General features: G+C 35.1%; 1 protein-coding gene across 5 annotated transcripts in view; it reads right to left on the bottom strand.

The window, feature by feature from the left end:
* The window catches only part of LOC121375259 (protein Fe65 homolog), a 127,967-nt gene that overhangs the window by 45,752 nt on the left and 57,263 nt on the right, over nucleotides 1-24,952 (bottom strand). For all 5 annotated transcript variants that reach the window (XM_041502626.1, XM_041502625.1, XM_041502629.1 and 2 more), the window contains exons 3-6: nucleotides 9,508-10,021; nucleotides 8,008-8,131; nucleotides 3,439-3,514; nucleotides 2,369-2,484 (exon numbers count right to left, since the gene is read on the bottom strand). In XM_041502626.1, the coding sequence (XP_041358560.1) occupies nucleotides 2,369-2,484; nucleotides 3,439-3,514; nucleotides 8,008-8,131; nucleotides 9,508-10,021 (830 nt within the window). The remainder of the gene's footprint in view (nucleotides 1-2,368; nucleotides 2,485-3,438; nucleotides 3,515-8,007; nucleotides 8,132-9,507; nucleotides 10,022-24,952) is intronic.

Here is a 24,952-nt window from a genome sequence, read left to right as displayed (position 1 = left end):
AAAATAGTAAAAATACTCTGGACCCTGGTACTAAGACCATCCAACTAATACTATTACGAATTACGTCCAGTAAAGTCAGACCTGATAGTCATTTTGAATACATTTCGACTTCACCAATATGACCAAAGCATTAAGAATCCTGTTAAACAAGCAACAAACAGCAATAAAATCTGCCTCGTTATCTTCATCAAAGTATTATAGTTAATTAAATGTGATGCTCTTGAAAACAAGTAATTAAAGAATCTGAGGCCTAATTTTGATTTTTCTGCAAGTATAAAGGTATGAGTGTTATTTTGTACTAGCAAGCAATTGGTTTACCAAGTAACACAACATGGTGATTTTCTGGAATGAATGTCGCATAGTAATTTTAGACAATGTGTTTGAATCTTAATTGGATATAAGCATGAAAATGAGTAGAATGAAATAAAATGAAATAGCTGTTACACAGATGCACCCAAAAATCATGTGTTTGTATTATTCTTGCAGCAGTGGTCGCCCCAAAAGTCCATTAAAGGGACATTCCTGAGTTTGCTGCAATGTTTAAAATGTTATTGACTAACAGAGACTTTTTAATGATTGTAATTACATATCAAATATATTTTTTCTGCATAAAATATTAGTGGCTATATATTAAACGTGTGTCTGGTAGTTGTAATATTTGTACTTGGTTAAATTTCATTTTATTTCCTAAAATAAAAAAAATTCGTACGTACAAAATTATCTGAAGACAAAATCTAGTTTGGGCTTCTTACAAATATGAAGACGACCAGAAACACATTGAATATACAGACAATGATACTCTAGACAAGAAAATATATTTAATATGTAAGTTTAATCGTAGAAATATTTTATTAGTCCAAAACATCTTACAATGGAGCAAACCCAGGAATGTCCCTTTAAGCTCTATTGTGTAATAACTAACAAAATGACGGGTCCAGGCTCACAGATAACTGAAGTAGACTTGACACGTGATATTTCTTGCAGTTCAATGTGAATTTCAATTCACCATCATCACTTATTAATTTAAATTTCAGACCTTGGAGGTAATGTTGACAACAAACGAGAGAATGTGGGGTTAAATAAAATTACAATACACAATTAATATGTACCAAACATAATTTTTAATATTGGTAATTTGGTATTAGGACCACAAGTTTTTATCTTTTAAATTTGACTTGACATGCATAGCTTTGACTTTTAGGAATTTTAGCGTCCTTTACAAAGAAATTTAAATTTTCTGTTTTATTCAAAAGCATCTTATTAAGCTAAGTAGAATTTAAAACACTAATACAATACATATACTTGACTTCTTCAAATTAATATATCTATTTTGCGTCATGAAATGTTATAGGTAAGGGAAGGGGTGTTTGTCAAGTATTACGTATTGTTTTCAAAATATATCTTTATATAATAATAAAAAAAGGAATTATTTACATTTCGATTGGGACTTTTTGAAGTTCAAAATTGGGAATAAAAACCACCATAGCTTTTGGGGAATAGTGGGGAATGATAGAGGTCATGATAGAGGAGTTTCACTGAATAAGTAGAAAAACAAACAAACAAACAAAGAAACACACGCATGCATGCACACACACATGCACACATGCTTGCTCACTCACTCACACACACTCACTCACACTTACACACACACACTCTCTCAAACGTACACGCACATACATGCACACACACACACAGAGTCAAAGTTTGCTGAGGATTATTACATGTATTTTCGACCATCAAAAAAGTTATGCCTAGACTTCACTCATCATCGTTCCAGAATGTACAAAAGGGTTGACGAATGATAAAACTATGCCTACATTGATGAACCTAGTGGTGTGTGGATAATGGTCTGGAGAAAGATCTGCATCTTATGGTCAGAGAAACAATGACAGGTGTGTGTACGTCCCACCATACTCAAGATGCTTTAGGTCCTGGTTTCATCCTTACGAACTAACATCAATGTACGTTCACATTATGCTAGGGTCATGCTGGAAGGCATTGGCTTGAAGACTGGTAGGAAATGGCTTTATGGCTGATAGTCATTAACTTGAGGGGTGGTAGACATTGGGTCAGCGACATAATGAGTTAATGTAAGACCACTCCAGCCATTCTACCTCACTCCCAACTAACCCCTGTTCTGGGCACCATTCCACAAAACGATCTTAGTATTAAGATCACGATAACTGCATAACTACCATGTGCATTTAAGGTGATCTTAGCTCTAAGATCGCTTCATGGAACGGGGTTCTGGACAATAAAGTTAGCTGTGCCCAGGATAGCATACTTAAATCTCATTTAACTCTAAGCAAGTAAACCAAGTTGAAATGAATTAATTAGGAGTGACAACAAAACAAGGACAGAAGTGTACCTCGTCACTGGAAACCGACTTGGACCGCAGTATTGTCTGCTCGCTGTCCTCCGGGGTAGGAGGGTCTCTCTGAATGGTTCCACTCTTGATGTGCCAGTAATACGCACCGTTGTCATCTACAACAACAACAGTGAAAATGTCAGTTACAGTAATACCACATACGCATGGTGGATAATGAGGTATTTTCTTTAGCTGCAAGAATACTGACATTCAGAATATTAAAACAAAGGTAGAAACTTACGTTAATCCCCTTGCTGGGGATGAGTACAATTTAAACGAAGCTACATGATGTCTCCCAGACCAGTTAGTTAGGTATGTTCCATGGAGATTATTATGGACTCTTACTATAAGGTCACGAGCCACAAATGTAACATATCTGTCAGTCACATGATTCCAGTCAATAAAGCAGGAAACAGTGATTTGCCATAATGATTAGTAACTTTTCTATAGTCCTTCCCAGCAGTGAATGTTGTTTTATTACTATGATATGCATTACAATCTATTTATTTCCGAACGGATTGTTTTTTAAATTGCACACAAAAATAGTGGATTTTTTGTTATTTCCAAATGACTTCTACTTTTATTTTTTTGTCAAATGAAATTGAAATTCACAAAATCAATGTTCATGGAGGCTGGGAAATACTGCAGGCTACAGACAGTAAAAATATTTTTAAAATTTTACCAATGGTCTAAATGTATAATTAAAGACCACATGAATTTAATGTTATAAAATCAAACAATTTCAACATCAGACTGTAAAATATAAAATACTATTTATTTATAACCATAACAAAAAACTATCTTTGAATACATGAACATGTATGTATATTGTATTAACCATGAATTCTTCTGGAAATGGGACAGCTCGATGGTAGGACTAGTGCTTGCACGAGGTCTAATTGATTATAAGATTGACTCGGAGAACCTGGTCTTTTTATCGTTCCAACTAGTGACCTACGATTGGTATATCACTATAAATTAACAAGTGAAATGAATGATGTTACAACAGTAAAATAATTACATCATCTATCCGAGTATGCATGTATATGTTGTCTCTTGTAAATTCTTACCTTCACATTTCTCCCAGCCTGTTGGCAAAGACTCTCCATCAGTGTCATCAGAACTAGAAAGGTCAGGGTCAAATCCCTGTAATTATAAGAACACATAAGAAATATGTGTGTGATATTTCACTGGGACTACAATTATACATCTCAAAAAGGCGTATGGAGGTATTTTAAAAATCATAATACATAAACAATCCATGTGCTCATACATTTTTGTAGATCTGAAAATTATTAATGATAATGTATTATCAAATACTGTAAACCAGGACTTCTTGCTGGAATATTATTTTCTTTTATCGTATACATGCAAGGGTATCCATATATGGAAGAGCTACCATTGCATGTTGTTAAACAGTGAATGTCATTTAGAATAGGGAATCCCTAGGCTGACATGTGCAATCAACCACAGCAAATCCTGTATGGTTCTGTCACTGTCTACATCAATAAGCTAATAAAGTCACACACATTAAATCAAGTGTTAAAGGCCAACAGAGAAGAAAGAGGCACTACTAATTACCAATTATACTCTGGCAGGCCGAGTTGGCTCGGTATGCAAAAAGGTCAAAAAGCAAAGGAAAATTGTACACTGCTGGCAGTTATTAGTGACAGTGCCGCAAGATGAATAAGCCATCATGAAGAACTGATTGGCAATGAGGCCAAGCCAAGAACAGCATCTTTCTCAAAGTCAGGATCCATGTCCATGACATACATGCTTGAACATGTAGCAAATGTGGGGGTGCGATGTAGCCCAGTGATAAAGCACCCGCTTGATGTGTGGCTGGTTTGGGATTGGGATTGGGATTGATCCTCGTCAGTGGGCCCATTGGGCTATTTCTCACTCCAGCCAGTGCACCATGACTGATACATCAAAGGCCTTGTATTATGTGCTATCCTGTCTGTGGCATGATGCATATAAAAGATCCCTTGCTACTAATGAAGAAATGTAGTGGATTTCCTCTCTAAGACTGTATGTCAAAATGACCAAATGTTTGACATCCAATAGCCGATGATTAATAAATCAATGTGCTCTAGTGATGTCGTCAAACAAAACAAACTACATGTAACTAACTGTAGTCGATATGAGCATGAAATATTGCTGGTCAATTGGTTGAATGACACACATTTGTTCCATATTGGCAGCTCAATGTTCTGTTAATGAATGTTATATAACAATTATTGCTCTTGATCTTTTTTTAATTATCACTGTGGAACAGTTACAAATTGTATAAAATTGGATAGCATAACAAAGCAATTTTATACTAAATTTTGGGCTGTCATACTTTGATTAAATAAAAAAAAAAACCCCAAAGAAAAAACTGTATTTCTCATAATTACAAACAATACAAAGAGTAAAGTTCAAACTACACATAGTTTTTGTCCTTATTGTGATCAGTCTTACAAAATGAAATAGTTTTTTCTTGTGTGTGTTGGATATGTACCGTTATTTGTTTTGTTTTTTAAACTAACATCATCCAATCAGAATCTAATTAGGAGATATCCATATGGAGTTTTTAGATTTGCAGGTGTTATTGTCTATTTGATCCTGCAAATGTCATTTTTGACCAAAGGCGTTAGCCTGAGGTCAAAATTAAACATTTAATGGCATCAAATAGACAGTAACACCCGCAAATCTAAAAACTCCATACGGTTATGTCCAGAATTGTTTTTCTACAGAACTAACTATATATCTGGTATTTCTTTAAAATACCTGGCTATAATCTAACTGTGGACCCTTGAACCGTCAATATGGTCTGTTCCAACTGAATGAAAATAACACACGGAAAGCTAATAACATCATTAGCTTTCCGGGTGTTATTTTCACTTGCAGGGCTCGAACTTAAAAATTTTTGAGACTGCCTATGGCAAATTTGTTTTTAAAAGTGACATTTTCAGCAAATAAACATGACTGAAAGGTTATTTTGGTCTATGTAGACATATTTCAAATGCACAAATGTTGAATACTGGCTGATAACATACACTAGGTGTATACATGTTGTCATTGTTGAGGAGCTTTACCGACAGCACTTTTGTGCCGTCGGTGATCATCTCTACCTACAGTCATTTATATCTCAATGACGACAATTGCCGTCGGTGCCATCATCAAGTTGGAACTCTGCATTTGATCCCGGGGGGTGCACACTTTTATATTTACACTATTATAAAGCAAAATATCTGAAAAGTTGGCAGAGGGCACATGAACCCCGCCCCCCCCCCCCCCCCCCACTTCCTATGCCAGTGACATGTATTGAGTATGCTTGTATCCTATGTATTAAAACTGAATAAACTGGAAGCAGTCCATTTCAGATACCAAAACTTCCACACACAAATACATGCACATAAAATACAAACAGCACTGCGACTTCAATTTTTGTTTGTCTAAACAAACGGCAATTTTGAGACTGCCTATGGCAAATTTGTTTTTAAAAGTGACATTTTCAGCAAATAAACATGACTGAAAGGTTATTTTGGTCTATGTAGACATATTTCAAATGCACAAATGTTGAATACTGGCTGATAACATACACTAGGTGTATACATGTTGTCATTGTTGAGGAGCTTTACCGACAGCACTTTTGTGCTGTCGGTGATCATCTCTACCTAGTCATTTATATCTCAATGACGACAATTTCCGTCGGTGCCATCATCAAGTTGGAACCCTGCATTTGATCCCGGGGGGCGCACACTTTTATATTTACACTATTATAAAGCAAAATATCTGAAAAGTTGGCAGAGGGCACATGAACCCCTTGCCCCCCCCCCCCCCCCCCCCCCACACTTCCTATGCCAGTGACATGTATTGAGTATGCTTGTATCCTATGTATTAAAACTGAATAAACTGGAAGCAGTCCATTTCAGATACCAAACTCCCACACACAAATGCATGCACATAAAATACAAACAGCACTGCGACTTCAATTTTTGTTTGTCTAAACAAATGCAACTTTTAAATATTAATGTGATGATCGACACAAATAGAATAGGAGCACATAAGCTAATTTTTCTTTTTTGTTAACATGGTGTTGTTACTTTACTAGTCACAACAAGTTAAGGGCCACTATCAAATTTTAGGTGACAGGTAATAAAAAGTAGGTTACAGACACGAATAAAGCATTTCAGATTGTGTGTAAATGATCCTTTTACTCACAGCTTGTTTGGTTGCCAGTAAAAAGCCTATGGCAAATGCATAAAAAATCCAAGATTGTTTTGACTTTTTAAAACTTTAGTTTTCTGACTAAGCAGGGCACCTGCCTGAAAACTGCATGGTGCATGTGGCACTCCTTTTTTATGTTAACACTTTTCATGTTTGATTAGGGTTGGGAGGGTATAAATTTCTTTGCAATCTGGCTTCGGATAACCATGCCAACTAAACGTAAACTTAGCATTCTGGACCCATATTCACAAAAAGGTGTAAATTTACGTCTAAGACTAGCACTTACGTCTGCCGTAGATTTACGTTTACGTGCAAGAAGCACCTTATTCTCAAAAACGGCCGTAAATGTAAACGTAACTTAGTTGGACGTAAATCTACGAGTTAACACTCTCAATGGAGTAATTAATAAAAACACATTAGAAACGATGGCTACCGAGTAAATAATAAATGCGCAAAACGCAATTTTGTTTGTCGTCTGCTAACAATAACATCGCGAACAGTGAACCATGGCATTTTGGTATTGGTGGGGATCCGCGTTTTGGAACGAACTTGAGGATATTTCTTAAAAAGGAAAAGATAACTCAGAAGAAATTGGCCGAGTCGAAAACATCCGTTCGATCACCAACAAAAATATGTTCAATCCGTGGGCGTTCGCCATCGCAAACTGCTTCATTTATTGGAAATACTGCTAGTTTCCGTAAATAATAGTAAATAACGGCGATCGTGCTTGATTTATTATATGTACACAACTTACGTGCAGCGTTAGTTGCAACCTGAGGCACTCTTATATTTACGTCCAACTTTACACGTAACTTACGTTTTCGTTGTTTCGTGAATAGCTCTTCAGTCGTAGATTTACGTTTACGTGTAAAACTAGGGTTACGATGTTTTGTGAATATGGGTCCTGGACTGTAGTCGAGCCCTGCCATGTCAATGAAGGAAGGAAATGTTTTATTTAACGACACACTCAACACATTTTATTTATGGTTATATGACATTGGATATATGGTTAAGGACCATACAGATATTGAGAGAGGAAACCCGCTGTCGCCACTTCATGGGCTAATCTTTTCGATTAGCAGCAAAGCAATCTTTTATATGCACCATCCTACATACACGATAGTACATATCACGGCCTTTGTTACACCAGTTGTGGAGCACTGGCTGGAACGAGAAATAACCCAATAGGTCCACCAACGGGGATTGATCCTAGACTGACTGCGCATCAAGCGAACACTTTACCACTGGGCTACGTCCCGCTCCCTTGTAGCGAGATGCCTGTAAGTGAGCCATTCCATCATCCATCATCATCCAATAGTGTTTCTATACCACTGGCACAGCGAATGGGCCACCCTTCTCCGATGCAGTGTCCATATGACTAGAATATGTTTTATAAACCAACATGCATAACAGATAATACTCACATTGTGTCTTGTCTCAGGCTGCTTGCCTGGTCCATGTGACATCCCATCATCGGATCTCGTGTCGGAATGTATACCACTGTCATTCGAGTCCGGGGAATTTATCACTGTACTTTCAGGATATTCACTGAAATATATAATTATGTAAAATATTCTATGATTTATATTTGTTGAAGTGTTTACAATATAAATCCATTGAAAAAACTACTACTACAGTTAACCCTGTGTTACATATTAAACTACAGGGACATCAAAATATGGTTGTTTAAAGACAGTTATCTACTCAATACAGAGTAATTTGTGCTATGCAGGGGTGTAGAAAGTCCTTGTCCGCTCACCAAATATGATAAAAATTCTGATGGATGAGTTAAAAAATGCATCAAACAGTCTGACGGGCGATCTGTCTTGTTCTGACAGACTTTATCCCCCCCCCCCCCCCATTAAACCCACGACTGCATCAGCTATGTCAGAATTCCAAAACATTCTTCAAACAAACTGTTCAAAATTATGACAAAAAACACAATGTACCACATTAACTTCAGAGTTCTGGAAACAGACGGTCAAAGGTCAATACCGGTACTTCCAAAAAATGGCTTGTTTACGTTGAAAGCAATGTTGCTGATATGTTTTGAATAGATTGTTCTGTTAAATACTTGAATTTTGTAAATCTATATGAAAGAAATGTTTTTAGGTTTTTTTCTTTATCAGAATATTTCAAAATTTATTGTTTTGTCAATCAAGGTTTGGGGACCGATTTAGTTTGTCATGTGATGTTGATCACTTGGTTGGCCAAGTGTCCTTAATATTGCTTTTGTCAAATATCTATCTATCATTTGAAGTGAAGACAGAGTGTATTTTATAATATTGTTAAACAATAACATATTGTTCTATAGGCTGGTGGAAATATTGGCGGGCTAGTACATTTTTGTTGGTTCTGGTCCGGCGGGCTAGTGAAATATTTTCCATTTCTGCACCCCTGCTATATATAGATGGCTGCTTATTAGAAGTGCCCACTTGACCAGGTTTAATTGTTTCTAGTTGAACACATTTATTTTAACACACAACTTGATGCTTCATTTATATTCTTACAACCATGTGGGACAAATTTTACATCTTCAAAATGTTTAAACAAAATTCTGTTCGTCTTGATGATTTAACATTAGGACTGAAATAATATATTTTTAAACCCCACTGACCATGACCTTACATGGCATTAGACTGCATCAAAATTAAGGTGATAAACGTTGTGCTGAAAATACATATGCCCAAAATAATCATGCCCAATAAAGTACAAATATGCTGACCTCAAAATATTTCATCTCAAAACCACTGAAATGTTCAGTTTAATTAAATTAAAATAGCTTAAAATTCATTTCTGAATATTAATAACTCTACAACAGCTGTTAATGCCAATACTGAACTAAAACTACCTTCCAGACAAAAGTCCCCGTTGTGCCCAAATGAGTGAGATCTAAAGCCCTGCCTTGCATGTTAAAAACTCACCTTTCTGTTCTGTGGGTCATTTCTTCAGCTGGAGTTCTTTCCTCCATGGCCAACTCAAAGCCATCATCAGGACTGTCTGGATTATCGACAGTTGTGGTACATTCTCGCTCCCGGGCCTTAGCCTCCAGCTGGGAGTAGTAGTTGAGGAACCCCGACGACTTGATGGGCTTGTTGGCCAGGTATGTGTCCTTGACCTTGTCCCCATCCTCTAGCAGCTTGCAGTCCTCATCCTTGCACTTCTGCCCGCCGTATGTCTCATCCTTGCTTTTTTCCCCACTCGACGGGGAGTTCAACTTGTTCAGGATAATACTGTGGTCCGGTGACTGCGGTGATGTCACGCTGGTCTTAGTGCCCAGGTCTTTAAATTCAAGATTTGCATAATTCTCTTGTTGTTCCTTGGAACTGACTTTGTTGATCTTCTGGTTATTGTTGTCTTCATTTTCAACAAAGGAGAGAGCGGCGTCGGGGAAGTTATAGTTCGGGTTGGAAAAGCTCAGATATGTAGGATCTGTATCTGAAAAATACAAGACAGAAACATGTTTACTTGAAAATACTATAATTTTTAAAACATTTTTTAGAAAAGCCTCGTTTAATCAAACCATATTGGATTTAACAAAGTAATTGATATGAGTTTTTCTTTGAAAATGGAACTATTTAGACCTCAGACACTTCGACAGTTGAGTACACTTTCACCATGTACAAGTATAACAGAAAGAAAAGTACTTACATACATGTATGTATACATACATGTCAAGGTGGTTTGATACAATTATAACATACTACATGTAGGTGCATAGAAATGCACTTATTAAAGAACAAGTATTTGTAATACTAGTTTAAAAAAATAAAATAATAACAGCACTTGAACCTTACCCACACAAAAATTTTTCAATATAAGTGATTATATAATTAATATTAATTACCAACAAAAGATCGGTTTACAATCTTTAATATGCTATGTGTAAAGTGTTATCGATATATCCTGCACAACTTGGGGATGCAAATCAGTGCATTAGCCCAACTTTGCAGTTAGTCACTATTTAGTCACATACCCTGAGGTAACCTTTTCTATTTGGCCTGTCTGACATTCAAGTGTAACACATGTTACCGGAAGTGAGACTGCTTAAGATGTGCTTAAGTGGATGTCAATGAACCAACATTTGGTTTTTAAAACAACTCAAATAATAAATGAAATAATTAAAAAAAAATATATTTGCTTTAAAATCTGCTAGTTTATTATTATAAAAACAGAAGAAAAAAAAATATGTTTGAAAATGTCCTGATGATGTTCGTGACTAAATGATGCGATGGGAAATCAATGTCTGACAACCTAGTTAAGCTACTGAAGCAGACACAGACAGGCACACTTATTATATTAAACTCCCGATTTGGTCTCATTGACAACTATATAACCACCACATGACTTGGGTGCTGTCTGCATGCACATTAATAAAACTTAAGTTTTCGATGTTGCACTCCCCTCCAGCACCACATGCTATTATATCCCAGTCCCTTAGGAAATTCTCTCTCATTTCTCTCTGCTTAAGATTCTTTGCTTAAAAGATAAAGTAGCAGAAAATTTCACCCTGTGCTACTTAGTCATCAATCAGAGCCACGAGGGGCAAAAGCTGTGATGTTGTATCTCTTATAGGCATCTATTAGATGTAGCCAATATCTGTGAAATCTGATAATAGAGAGGCCAGACAGCACTCTGTGAAGACCAGCAAACTAGCATCTTGTATATATATGTGGCCAGTTAACTTCCCAAACACCAAAATCCATAAAACTTGACAGCCAGTTTTCACAATCTGACACGTAGCCCTTTTTTTTTTTAAAGTTTCTGTTTTCGCTACACAGGCTTTTTAATGACTAAATCTGACTCATCTTTTAATTCAAAAAGAAAAAAGTTGATTGTAAATAGTAAATACAACTTCACGTAGGCTAGCCAATCACAATAAGGTCACTCCACACTGCATCTTGTGCTAAACCATCTCATTGTCATTCAAATAAAGTACACTTTGTTTTTTTAGTTCACATTATCTATGATTTGAAAGTCAGTTTTTCAAATAACAGCAAGGAAGTTACATTTTTTCTTTAAAACTAGTTAAACTTTTTGAAACAAGTATTTCAAATAGCAAGTATTCTAATCCAGTGTTTAGATCAATTGGATTTCCTATAGCAGAAACTGAAAATATAAAAACAGACAAAAAGAGTTACCAGTTCTATTTGTCTCTTATAAAAACTTAATATACTGTAAATCAGAAAATGTTGGCGAGCATAAAATATTCGCGAATTTAGCGAAGCCATACAAAACGCTAACATTTTATGACTCTAAATATAAACTAAAGTCAGATTAAAACAAAAATCAAACAAGTCTTAAAACGTATACATATTTAATAACGATTTGAATTAATCAATTGTGAACAATTGCAAATAAAAAGTCGTCACAATAATTAAAACTATTGTCACATCCGGTGCAGTGTCGCAGCAAAGCAAAACGAAATGTCAGTATTATGAATACAGTCTTATAATTTCAATGTTTGTAACTTTTAGCAATAAAGACACATAATTGTGGTTAAAAATAAATTGTTTTCTTTATTTGACAAAGTGAGAAAAGTACCAGAGCATTGATTACTAGTATGTCTCAGTGGAAAAACAGCTTACGACCCCTGTACGCACAATAGACTACTCCGAAAACACGTTTTCATTGGACTGATTATGTGTGGTTGTTTCCTCAGCGATTAACTGGACAAACAACAGGCTATAGATTAGGCAATAAATACAGACAACAATACTAATTATTTTAGACGTATAACACTGTAATGTTTTTATTAAAATTAAGTTGGAGACAGTCAGTGTAAAAAACAAACAAAAACCGGCCTAAGCTTTTTTTAATGTTTGATATGCTGACCTCGCTAACGTTTTATGTCGCTAATATGTCACTGATACAGATTTCGCTAAATTTTAAGGTGGCTAATATTTTCTGATTTACAGTACATGTAAATGCATGGAACAAAAGGTGCTTTATTATGTCAAATTTAATTAGCACACACAAACAACAGACCATATGGTAGCATTACAAAACACATTATGGAAAAAAAGGTGCTTTATTATGTCAAATTTAATTAGCACACACAAACAACAGACCATATGGTAGCATTACAAAACACATTATGGAAAAAAAGGACATTAAACAAATCTGTAGTGTGTAGATTTAAGTACATATTTCATCTGCAAATGAATGAATAATGAATTGAAAGAAATGACAGAATAAATGTGTAATAACAGTTACACTGTAAAATGGTCACTTGTTTACACATATGCTGTTAATTATGACCGTCCAGACATATAAATACAGTGAAACCAGTATATGTGCTGGGATGGAGTTTTTTTCTCTTTCACAAGCTACACCAGAAAGATGGAATGAGCCATCTTTTCCAGTCTCCTCTGTCACCATAGAGCTTGGTGTGTAGAGGAATGAATGAATGAATGAATGAATGAATGAATGTTTAACGACACCCCAGCACGAACAATACATAGGCTATTGGGTGTCAAACTATGGTAATGCAAATAAATAAAGTGATGATCAACATCAATATAAAAATTCAAGATTTAAACAAAAACAGTGTAAAGAACAGTGCAAAAATACAAATACAAATATCACAGAATTTTACGGACACCGAATTTTACTCTAAACTTCAATTTGTGCTGTATTGGCCATTCTCAAAGAGAATTTTATCAAGTGAGTTGAAGTATGTATTTTTATTTTGGATTTACAATCATAAACATTCTACTTCAACAAAGTACAACGTGTGAACTTTATTTTGGCACCCCAAATGCATATATATGAATGGTGTTCTTTATGTTATTCCCCCTCCCCAAAGCCAGCATAGGTCTAATGTTTGCATATGATAGATTTGTTTGTTCACACTTTCATGCCTGTTAAATTCTTCTAAAATACAAAATTGTTATATTAAGCTGTTGAATGCCATTCGTTTTTTAATGATGGTATGTTCAATTTATTTATGTATGCGTATTGAATCGGCAATTCTTGTGCTGTGTTCTTGCTAGCAATAAATAGAAGAGCTCTGCACCCTGCCACCATGCTCCTGTCACTTATCTCCGTCCTTTGATAAAATGAGTACATATAGGTTCTGTCATGGTCTAAATTCTCACTACAATACTTGACAATACATCATTAGATCCTGCAAGGTGAGAAAGTTCATCAAAGGTACTGTGACATGATTGTGTTCTTTTGTTTGTCGTAATCATTCTAAACAGCTTGATGGAGCAATCAGCACATAAACACACATCAACACACACAAACACACAATAATAATTAAAAAAAATTCAATTAAAAAAAAAAAAAAAAAAAAAAAAAAAAAAATCAAATATCTCATCCCTGTACACAAATATGGTTTGGATCTAAATATGTACAAAATGATCATATTCATGACACAAATTACTGTCTAAAGCAAGTGTTCAAATAACCCTATGCTAGACACCAAATTGCTGTAGGTGTTCTGTTAATCATATAGAAATGAATGATAAATGCAGGTACTTTCAATGCTTAGATAACTGCATGTACAAGTTTTACTGTATTTTAGCTTCTAATTTTACCCCCATTTCCAATCAGGGAACATTTTTGTTTTTAAAATTTCGATTAAAACAGTTGGTGGTCAGTTGCAAAATTGAGTACCAACTACTAAATTTGTTTAATGTTTTAAAATTGTGTAGCAATCTCTGAAATTTGTGAAGCTACATGTAAATCCCGAAGCGATACTGAACTAAATCTTCTGTGAGAAATCTGACACTGTATAATTCTGTGGATGTTTGCTTACCTTGCGAGAGGATTTTTATAATGTGCATTAATATTTACAGAATTAGTTGAAAAATATAAAATTCTGCTGGGACATGAAACTTGACTTAGAATAATGACAAACTACAAAGTAAATGTTGGCTTGCCTTCACAATGTACTACGGGTCTCTAGAGGACTTTCTATCAAAGTTTACAAGGAATGACAATTAATACTGTATTAGTTGTTTAGAAACTAGTGTTTTCAATCAGACTAACTACATGCACATATAATGGGTACGGGTCTGCTCTGTATATCCATCAAGATTGTAATCAATGTTAGAATAATTAAATACCATCAGCGAGGCCATTCCAATTTTATTTGTTTGTTTAATGGCATTTTCAAAACAGCTGGATGCATGGAGGATGAAATAAAACTAAAATACAAATTAAATTTTTTATTTGGATTCTGTAACAAAAAGTAAAAGAAAAAAGTCAGTGTCATAACTTGTATTCAGTAATTTAAATAAAACCCAACATTATTTAAGCAGGGGTTAACATTAAGGATTTTTAGCTAGTCGAACCACGAAACCAGTAAATCTATAAAAGTACTGGCAATATATGCCATTAAAAAACCCCACCCTGGGTTACTGTTAAAAAGCAAAATGACAAATGTTCGAAAACCATGAGCTCTGAACTTTCAGCTCATTGTAACACAACGATACTGTTTGTACATTTCCAATGCCAAAAAAATCCTTTGATAATTTCTTTACCATTTGGTAAGCAATTCAAATGTGAAAAATTTAGGACATTTCGTGTCAACATTTTAAAATTAAATGAACATATGGTAAATATACAGCATGAAATAACCACAAGCATATACTATATATAGAAAATTCCAGACAAAACACACATACTTGCTAAATAATATTCTTTACTAGTCTTCTGGGAAAAAAAAGGCAATGATGCAGTGACATTTTTGTGTTATTAAACGACACCGGGAGCACTCCAATCGATCATGGAGTCATTTGAAAACACTTCCATCAAGACACTGATGAAAGCACAGGGCATACAAGAGGACATTAACTTCTGCAAAACTGAACAAAAAGTCAGAAACACTTAGAACAAAATGTTTCAGTCTTGGTCACAATGTCAGATATCATTGTGAGCGGGCTCTTGGTTTGGTATACCGAAAATAATGCAGCACAAAGCAATCAAAGAATGAATATATCATAAAGACAACGAATGTGGATATTGGTAAAGTATTGTAAACTGATGGCGAGTGTGTTCTGTATCGTGATTAGTTAATTACTTTTTTTCTTTCTGGGATCAAATGAAAATAACACCTGGGAAGCTAATGACGTCATTAGAAAGTGATGTCATTAGCAAGTGGAACAGGCCAAATTGATGGTTCAAGGGTCTACAGATAGATTGTAGCTAGTTTTGTTTTCTCAAGAAATGCCAAATATACAGTTAATTCCATAGAAAAACTATTCAGTTTACAATGGACATAACCATATGGAGTTTTTAAATTGGCGGATGTTATTGTCTATTTAATGCCCAGCAATGTTTAATTTTCAACCTCAGGCTAACACCTTTGGTAAAAAATGACATTTGCAGGATCAAATAGACAATAACACCCGCAAATCTAAAAACTCCATATGGTTTTCTCCTATCTGTACATTAATTATTATCTACAGCTCTAGATATCCAGTAACAAGTGGCTTGACCACTTGCCAAAAGACTGACATGTCATTTGTACAATATTGTGTAGAAAAACCCGGTACATGTATATAACATAGAGATATTAATGATGTCTTCCCCAAAAAGATACATAATATGAGAGTTAATCAAGCAACTAAAATACCAGAAAAATATTTTAAATAAAAATCAAGTTTATATGCTTTTCAAGCATGTACCAACATGGTGGCTATATCTGGTCCCATGAACAGGATATGGATTCAATTGGCTTGTATCCAATCCTGGCCCTTCTAGTTCTACACTCCACACTATAAAAAATGGGTTTAATTGGTCACATAAGTAAACAGTTTACCCCACCTACCATAGTGTTCATGACAACTATCCCCCACCCCCACCCCCCCGTGAGATTTTACTTCTCAATAGGTTAAGGAAGCTTTCCTCAAATTTTAGTTACAGATGATCCAGTATAGTTAAGAAGAAATTACATATGACATTCACAAATCAGATAAATCATCTATTAACCTTTGCAAATATGAAGACTACTCAGTTATATAATACTTCTGGAAGTAGAGAAGACAATTAAAAAAGAATGCTGAATTTTCCACTTTTGGGCACCCTAGGCCCAGAGTGTGTGACAGAATGATTCAAATTTCCTAATTTGTTTTTATATGTACTACTGAAACTTCCAAAAACAATTTGCTGTTATTGGTCAAGTAATTTTGCAGAAGTTGAAAAATGTACATATGACGAATAATGCACAATGACAGATGAAAACAGATTTGCAATAGGTCATTTTACCCTTGGGTTCAGCAGCAGTTTACCAAAAAGAAAAGAAAACTACCAAAAATCTGACCACTTAGCCTGACACATGACAAAACAAGAAATAAAAACGTTTGGTTTGTTAACAACACCAGTGGAGCTGATTAATTAATCATCGGCTATTGGATGTCAAACATTTGGTAATTCTGACTTGTAGTCAACAGAAGAAACCTTTTATATGCACTTTCCCACAGACAGGAAAGCATATACCATGGCCTTTGACCAGTTGCGGTGAACTGGTTGGAATGAGAGAAAAAAACACCAATCAGTTATATGGATCCACCGAGGTGGTTTGAACCTGCGACGCAAGCATCTCAAGCAAGCACTCTATCGACTGAGCTAAATCCTGCCCCCAAACAAGAAATAAAGACACTACTTGTATCATCTGTCCGCTCCAATCATTGATTATGTTGCATCACATTCAACTATTGTTATATATAAAGGATCAGATGAACATAACAGGAACACATTTCATCAAGTATTCCTGTCTAAATATCTGCCCACTATACTAGCAATCAACCTATAACAGGTCAAATTACTATTTTGAGAAACTGGATGGAGAAATTTTTCAGGATGATTAGACTTCTTTCTATATAAACCTACATTTCTCCTTTCACCTAAGTCAATACCTCCTTGTCCTGAACAATACATCTCTCTGGCCTACATTATGGTTCATCCAATCTGGTAGTTAAACAAAACACTTATGTATGTTCCGATTTCTGATATATATGCCACGAAGGCAATCAATTTGGATGGAAACATTATCATCCTGATGGATTGAGGGATTAAGATGGTGTGCAAACAAGGGCCTTGTTCTGGGTAGTTCATCACGAATGCCAGCAACACTGTAGTTTGTCTGTGACTACCGGCTGTCTGGCCCCGCAACACGAAACCTGGTCACCTCAAATTCTTCACTTTCAACCCAATCTCGAAATTAAAACGGACACAATTTGTAGTTAAGGCACACTGTTGATTTGCTGATTTGTGACACTTACTGCTGGCACCTCTACCACTAACATTTCACCCTAATACCAGAAACGGACTATAGCATACAGTGCACAGCATAGTGTTGGCATCATTTGAAAGTTAAAATTTCTTTTGTTTAATGACACCACTAGAGCACATTGATTTATTTATCATTGGCTATTGGATGTCCAACATTTGGCAATATTGATATAGTCTTAAAGAGGAAACCCGCTACGTTTTTCCATTAGTAGCAGGGGATTTTTTATATGCACCATCCCATAGACAGGATAGCACATACCATGGACTTTGATATACCAGTCATGGAGCGAAAAATAACCCAATAGGCCTAGCGATGGGGATCGATCCCAGACAGATCTCTAGTCAAGCAAGTGCTTTACCACTAGGCTACATCCTGGCCCAGACCAGCAGCATTTGAAAGCAAATTAACAGTTTGCTAAAGTCTTGAGTTTAGTCTAAACTTTTATAAGCATGATCTCCTATCTGCCAAGGCTTGATAAAGGAAGTAAAACATGGCATGTTCTTATTTGATTAAAAATAAACAGGCCAAAAGAAATATTATAAAGAAAGAAAGACCTACCGTGCATCGAGCGAGCACTTTACCAATGGGCTACACCACCACCACCACCACCCCCCCCCCAGAAAAGAAATATGTCCTGCTGAGAAAGAAAAAATGGCATGCTGGAAGTAAGACAGCATGGGGTATGGGGAGGGACTGGAATAGTGTGGGAAATTAGGCCTCTGAAAAGTATTTTTAGAGCATTAAAATAGAACAGAATCACATCATGAGCTAATAGCAGATGAGATAATAATACATATATTTATCTCTTCAAAAATTATCTGCATTTTTTTGGGGTTGTTTTAGCAGGTGTATTTCTATTTCATCAGCTACAGGTACAAACGTATGTCTAAAAATGGACTGCCTTTTGATAATCACAAGCATACACTAACAGACTTTTATTAGAAATGTTCACTGAACGTGAAAACTGTAATTATGATATTTCCCTATAATTGATAAAACTAAAATTAATGGAACCTGTGCTTAACACCCCTTGAACCAATGTTGCCACTGATAACCATAGTGAATATAAGTGATCATATTTCTTTAATTATTACTACTTTTAACAGGATTTTTGTTGTTATTTGGTTTGCTTTTTAAATTTTGTAATTTTTTTATTATAGTGAACTTTAATTTAAAAAACCCAGAACATTTTCCTTTCCGTAAGTGAATCTACATGTAATATGTTCCCACTGCATCCCTTTCCTGGTACTGACTGGTATTTACTGCCCTTGGTGCGGTGTTTGTGGAGATCAGCTTGGGGATTTAACTGCTATTAATTGTACTATGAATGGACTGCACTGAAGCACCACTGGGTATTAGACGTCGGATATCAGCGCTATAAACACGGTAAATGTGACTTGAGGGCTGGAACTCAATCCAGTACATGTAATTAAAGAATGTAATCAGTTTTTAAAAATCTATCATCAACCAAGTAACTGAGATGTCAAAAGAGTGTATAGCCACAGAAAGACTATTCAAGTCTACGCCTTTTCATTTCACTTTAAAAGAAAAACTATATTCCCAAGATCTACTGAAGACCATTAAGTTAATTTGTAGGCATTGATGTTTTTGATAGAAAAACCATCACAAGTGGAGCTGACTTGTTTAGGTGTCAAGACTCAGATGAAATCTATACGTATTTGTGTACAAAATCCCATGATTACTTTCCTTTAGCCAAAAAGATTGTACTGCCAGTCAAAAATGTGTATGACAGCAACTGATGCGAGTTCAAATCTATCATTAAAGAAAGTACATCAATTGATCATCCTCTTTTGGGAAGAAGAAAAAAAGAAAAAGATCATTGATAAAATCTCATGAGTCAGTTGGTACTGAAATCATTTTAGGTTTGAAAGCTTTGTAATTGGACGAATATTGAACCACACATGCTTTTCTTCCATCTGACCGAGTCTAAACACAAATTTGTAATGATCTTCTTTTTCCTTTAAATTTGAAAGCAGTTAGGTTATAATTAGTACTGTGAACAGATATAAATCAGTTGACTTTTTAATAGATTTTTTTTTTTTAAATACATAATTAGGAAGTGATAAACTGACACTTTTGTTGAAATTTGAAATGTAGCAGTCAAATCTCACTTTCTCAATGTTGAAGATACTGAACCAACTGAAGATAACAATTATATGACATCACACAAATAATAAGAGAGGAAACCTTTTGCTGTCACTCCATAGGCTATTCTTTTTTTATTAGCAGCAAAAAAATCTTTTATAAGCATCATTTCACAGACACGATGGTACATACCATGGTCTTTGCCACACCAGTTGTGCAGTAATGGCTGGAATAAAATATAGTCTAATGGGTCTAGCAATGGGGATTGATCCTAGATCCTAAATTGATTGTGCATCAAGTGATCACTTTACCACTGTGTGGGTTACATCCTGCCCCCGCTGGTTTGAGATCAACACAATAAATAATAGTTGTTGGTGAAAATCATGTCGTAGAAGAATTTCTTGACCTCAAGATGTTCTAGACTTCGAGTGCACTGGTTGGAACGAGAAAACAACCAATCAGTTCAATGGATCCACCGAGGTGGTTCGATCCTGCTATGCAAGCACCTCAAATGAGCACTCAAACGACAGCTAAATCCCACCCAAATCGTCATGAAAGTCAAACTTTATCTGTAACATTTCAAAATAAAGCTATATATATATATATATATATATATATATATATATATATATATATATACACACATACATACAAACTTTCAGCTCCATGTCAAATAATTATTGTGAAAAAAAAATCTGGAAAACTATAAGTGGATAAACAGACAGACATACAGATAGGACAGAGATGAAATCTATAGTATCCTCTAGTTGGCCCAGTAGGAGACTAGAAAATGTTAGCACTGATTCACAACCACATTGCTGGATTTCATGTGTTCACATTACAGACAGGGAAGGAATATTTGTCAACAACTCATCACATTTTACACTGCAGCTATTTGCTGTCTAACATATAATTATCTTGACACTTTGTCAAAAGATATAATCTTAGAAACCCACAACACCACATAGACTATTCCTACTGAATAACCAGCAATTTTTTAATTAAAAAAATAAAATAAAAATGTATACACACATGTAGTACAAGACTAAACCACTTAAAGACATTTCTTCATGCATTCCCTGGCCCCAAGTCATATTTACCATATTTATAGCGCTGATATCCAACGTCTAATACCCAGTGGTGCTTCAGTGCAGTCCATTCATAGTACAATTAATAGCAGTTAAATCCCCAAGCTGATCTACACAAACACCGCACCAAAGGCAGTAAATAAGACGAGACACCATATATAATTATCTGTCACGGACATCGCTACCCACTAGAAGTGTATTCAAATTCTAATCATGGCCATCAAAAATACGACTATCTAAAAGGCATCGTCTGGATCCGTATCCTTGAGGGTTTGCAAATTTATATAAACTTCTTGTCCTGTCCTTGCTGCAGTTAACACATGCAAATTGGAAGTGCCACAACGACACCACAACACTAATTTGTTTATATAGGGTGTAGTACACCACCAAGTAAAATCCCACAGGCAACAATAGTAACATATGTGGTCAAAACTACTAAATGCAGGATTTCAGTCAATATATACACCATGGATATAAATATTATAACACCCCAACACTCATATTAAACAAAAAAAGAAGAAAAAAAAACAAAGAAAAAAAGAAGAAGAGAAAAAGAGTGTTAAGATGCTAGTTCCACATGAAAACTTAAATACTAATTTTAGTTGGACTTTGCACATGTTTCAAGCACATTGGCAGCTGGTATATTAAAACTAGTTGAAATTCTATTACAGGAATTCCACACCAAAATTTAACAACATTTGATGACATGTCCTGTTACATACAAGTATGTATCTCACCAATGGCAGGCATGGTCTTATTCAATGCAAAAAAGGTTTGAACTGACCAGGTATGCATCTTTCAAGAAATGTTCATGAATCTGTGGTGGTATATGAGCTTGACAAAATTATCCACTCACTCATGAATCATGTGTAATAATTAAGCTAAAGTTGGTTGTGTATAATTTTAAATAGAATTGAAACAAGAGTAATTTTTGGTGTAACAACCTTACAACCCACTGAGCTGTTAAAAATAACCACCACACCACCAATGTTGGTTGCATCACACCACCAATGTTGGTTGCATGCACTAGAACCACTAAGATACTTTATACTTAAGAGTCATTTTAAATAATAATAATACCCTAGGCTTTTACTGATATACATGCACCAATTGGCTAGAAGGTAAAAAAGAATGACAGGTCTGCTGAAGGCAACCAGTTTGATGAACCACTACCAAACTACATTCTGTCCCTATGAACAATCGGTACCTTAGTAAGAAATTACGTAACCAGAATTCTTGTTAGAAAAGATATTGAATTTTCTTTCCCTAAAAATCATCTACTTAAGAAAAGTGAAGCGATTTCAATATTCATGCTCAAACATTTTGGCATCCAAACATGATTATTTGGTAATTTTCTTCTACACTTTAATATGTCTAAATTGAATGTGGCGGGTGTTTACACAGCTAAAAACTTCTTGTTAATAAATCTTCTTTGCACCGCTCCCAACTGTAATATGAACAGTTTATTTGATCATGGCTGCAATTTCCAGCCGAAAAAAACCCCTACAGACCCCGATGAGTCACACGGAATATGGAAAACCTCATCAAGCGAGCATCTCAAGTTGTGTCAAGCTGCCAACAAATGCAATTCAGGTAATGGAAGTCTGAAATGAATTCCTCCAGTCCGATATCTGGTCTGTCGACCAACCATATCACGGAGAACTACTGGAATGCATGTAGAGAATGTCAATGATAGCCACCTAACAGATCTGCCAGCTAAATCTTTTTGGTGATTTTGAAAAAAATCACTCTGCCAATCATTGGATAATCGGATGATTAAAAGACTATCTTGACATTCAAGTCTGCCAGAAAACCCAAAATAGTACCTTCATGTAGTTTTGGAGTGAGAAGTTCTCAGGAGATATACATACATATGTATGGGCTATGATCACAAAACTAATTTGTGATGTTTAGTGAGTTTAATAAGTTATATATATATATGCCATCCTTGATGATTGGTGGTACTGTTATTTTTGCTGAGACATTGTTAACATTCATTCATTTACCAAGTCATCACATATTCTACACTTCATGAATAAATTTGTTTAAAGGACAGTCCCTAGTGGAAAAAAAGAGAGAAGAAACCAACAACAAATACGTAACAATTTTAAGGAGTGTAATTTTCCAATTTACTTTTTCCCCTTCAAAATCTGCGAAATTGACTTGAACTGCAAATCAGTGGAATGGTCCCATGCTAGAACAAACAAACAAGTTTTAATCAACAGGCAAATATATGTTCTTGTGTTAATTAACCTCAGTGGATCCATAACTGGTCAAAAGCTGTGATGTGTGCTTTTCTGTCTGTGGGAAAGTGCACATAAAAGATTCCTTTGCTGCATTAGGACAAATGTAGCGGGTTTCCTCTGATGACTACAAGTCAGAATGACCAAATGTTTTACATTCAATAGCCGATGATTAATTAATTGTGGTGTTGTTAAACAGAACAAACTTTAACTTTAACATGTAGCTATTATTAAATGTATGACATAAAATTCATTATTCCATTTAAAATATTTTCAATTTTATATAAAAAAAATTTAAAACATTTTCTTTCAGTTATTTACTTTTATACACTTGTATGTATATTGCAGGTCACCAATTGTAATATACTGTAAACCAGTGTTTATGGTTTAAAAATCAATGGTGAGCAATAAACTGCTGTCTTGAAATTATTTCGGAGAGCAAATGATTGCAGTAATTTTAGTAATATAAATGAGTCAGGTTAGTGTGTTTTAGGGTGAGCAGTTTGTCACCCATACAGAAATTGTTTTGTGCAAGCAACTGTTCGCATCAAACCACAAGGACTGTTACAAAAATCATGAAAATAATCCATTACATTGGGACAGGTTCACACTAAAATGCACATTTTAAAAATTAATGTCTGGTAAATGTAACTTTAAAAGATCACTTTGCAAACAAAAAATACAAAGTTGTTTTACTAAATGTATTTACCAATCCCCCACCCCCCCACCATTAATTTTTTTTTTTTTAAATTACTGTTTTGTCTGTAACCTTTTTTGAAGCTGGTCATGTTTTGTTAGTTGGTAGTGATTTCCTCCATCTTTAATGCAGTGTTATAAAATGACATGGTGTGAAGTTAGAATAATGCATCTACATGTACTTAGTGACAACAACAACTTGAACAGATGCATTTCTTTTATTCTCTGTGGTTGTATTGATTGAAAAATAAAATGTGTCAAGTAATGATAGCACCGATATATTAATAATATTTTACACATAAATCACTTCCATCAATTTCATAATTTAATGTATTCATATACATACATGTATGTATTTATGTATGTATTGATGTATGAATATCTATATATTGTATGTATGTCGAGGTTGACTATTACATACATAGATATTAACGCACTGGCGCAAGGAATAATTAAATCCTTTCTGGCCTCAAAAATTGTCCCATGCTGTTGCTGGGACTTGAACCTGTGGCACCGATTCGCCCGCAAATTGCAAGACTAACCACGATACGCTCTGAGCTATCGAAGCTTCCATAAAAAGGAAGTTTCTTTAACTCAACCATATGCATGGGGCCTACAATCTACGCGGTCGATCCCGCTTACGTGCATGAAACAGTGGGCAGACCTGGCACTGGCTAGTATGTATTGATGTATGAGTATCTATATATTGTATGTATGTCGAGGTTGACTGTTACATAGATATTAACGCACTGGTGCAGGGGATAAATAAATCCTTTCTGCCCTCACAAATTGTCCCATGCCGTTGCTGGGACTTGAACCTGTGGCACCGAATCGCCCGCAAATTGCTGACTAACCACGATACGTTCTGAGCTATGTATGTATGTATGTATGTATATCATTGTATGTGTATTTGCAACCATTCCTAAATTCCATACTCATGTTGATTATTCACTTTTCATTTTATAAAACTTTATTTCATTTCAACTTATTT

This window comes from Gigantopelta aegis, chromosome 6, assembly GCF_016097555.1.
Source record: "Gigantopelta aegis isolate Gae_Host chromosome 6, Gae_host_genome, whole genome shotgun sequence".
Classification (NCBI taxonomy): domain Eukaryota; kingdom Metazoa; phylum Mollusca; class Gastropoda; order Neomphalida; family Peltospiridae; genus Gigantopelta; species Gigantopelta aegis.
This window is presented reverse-complemented; position numbering and strand designations above follow the sequence as displayed.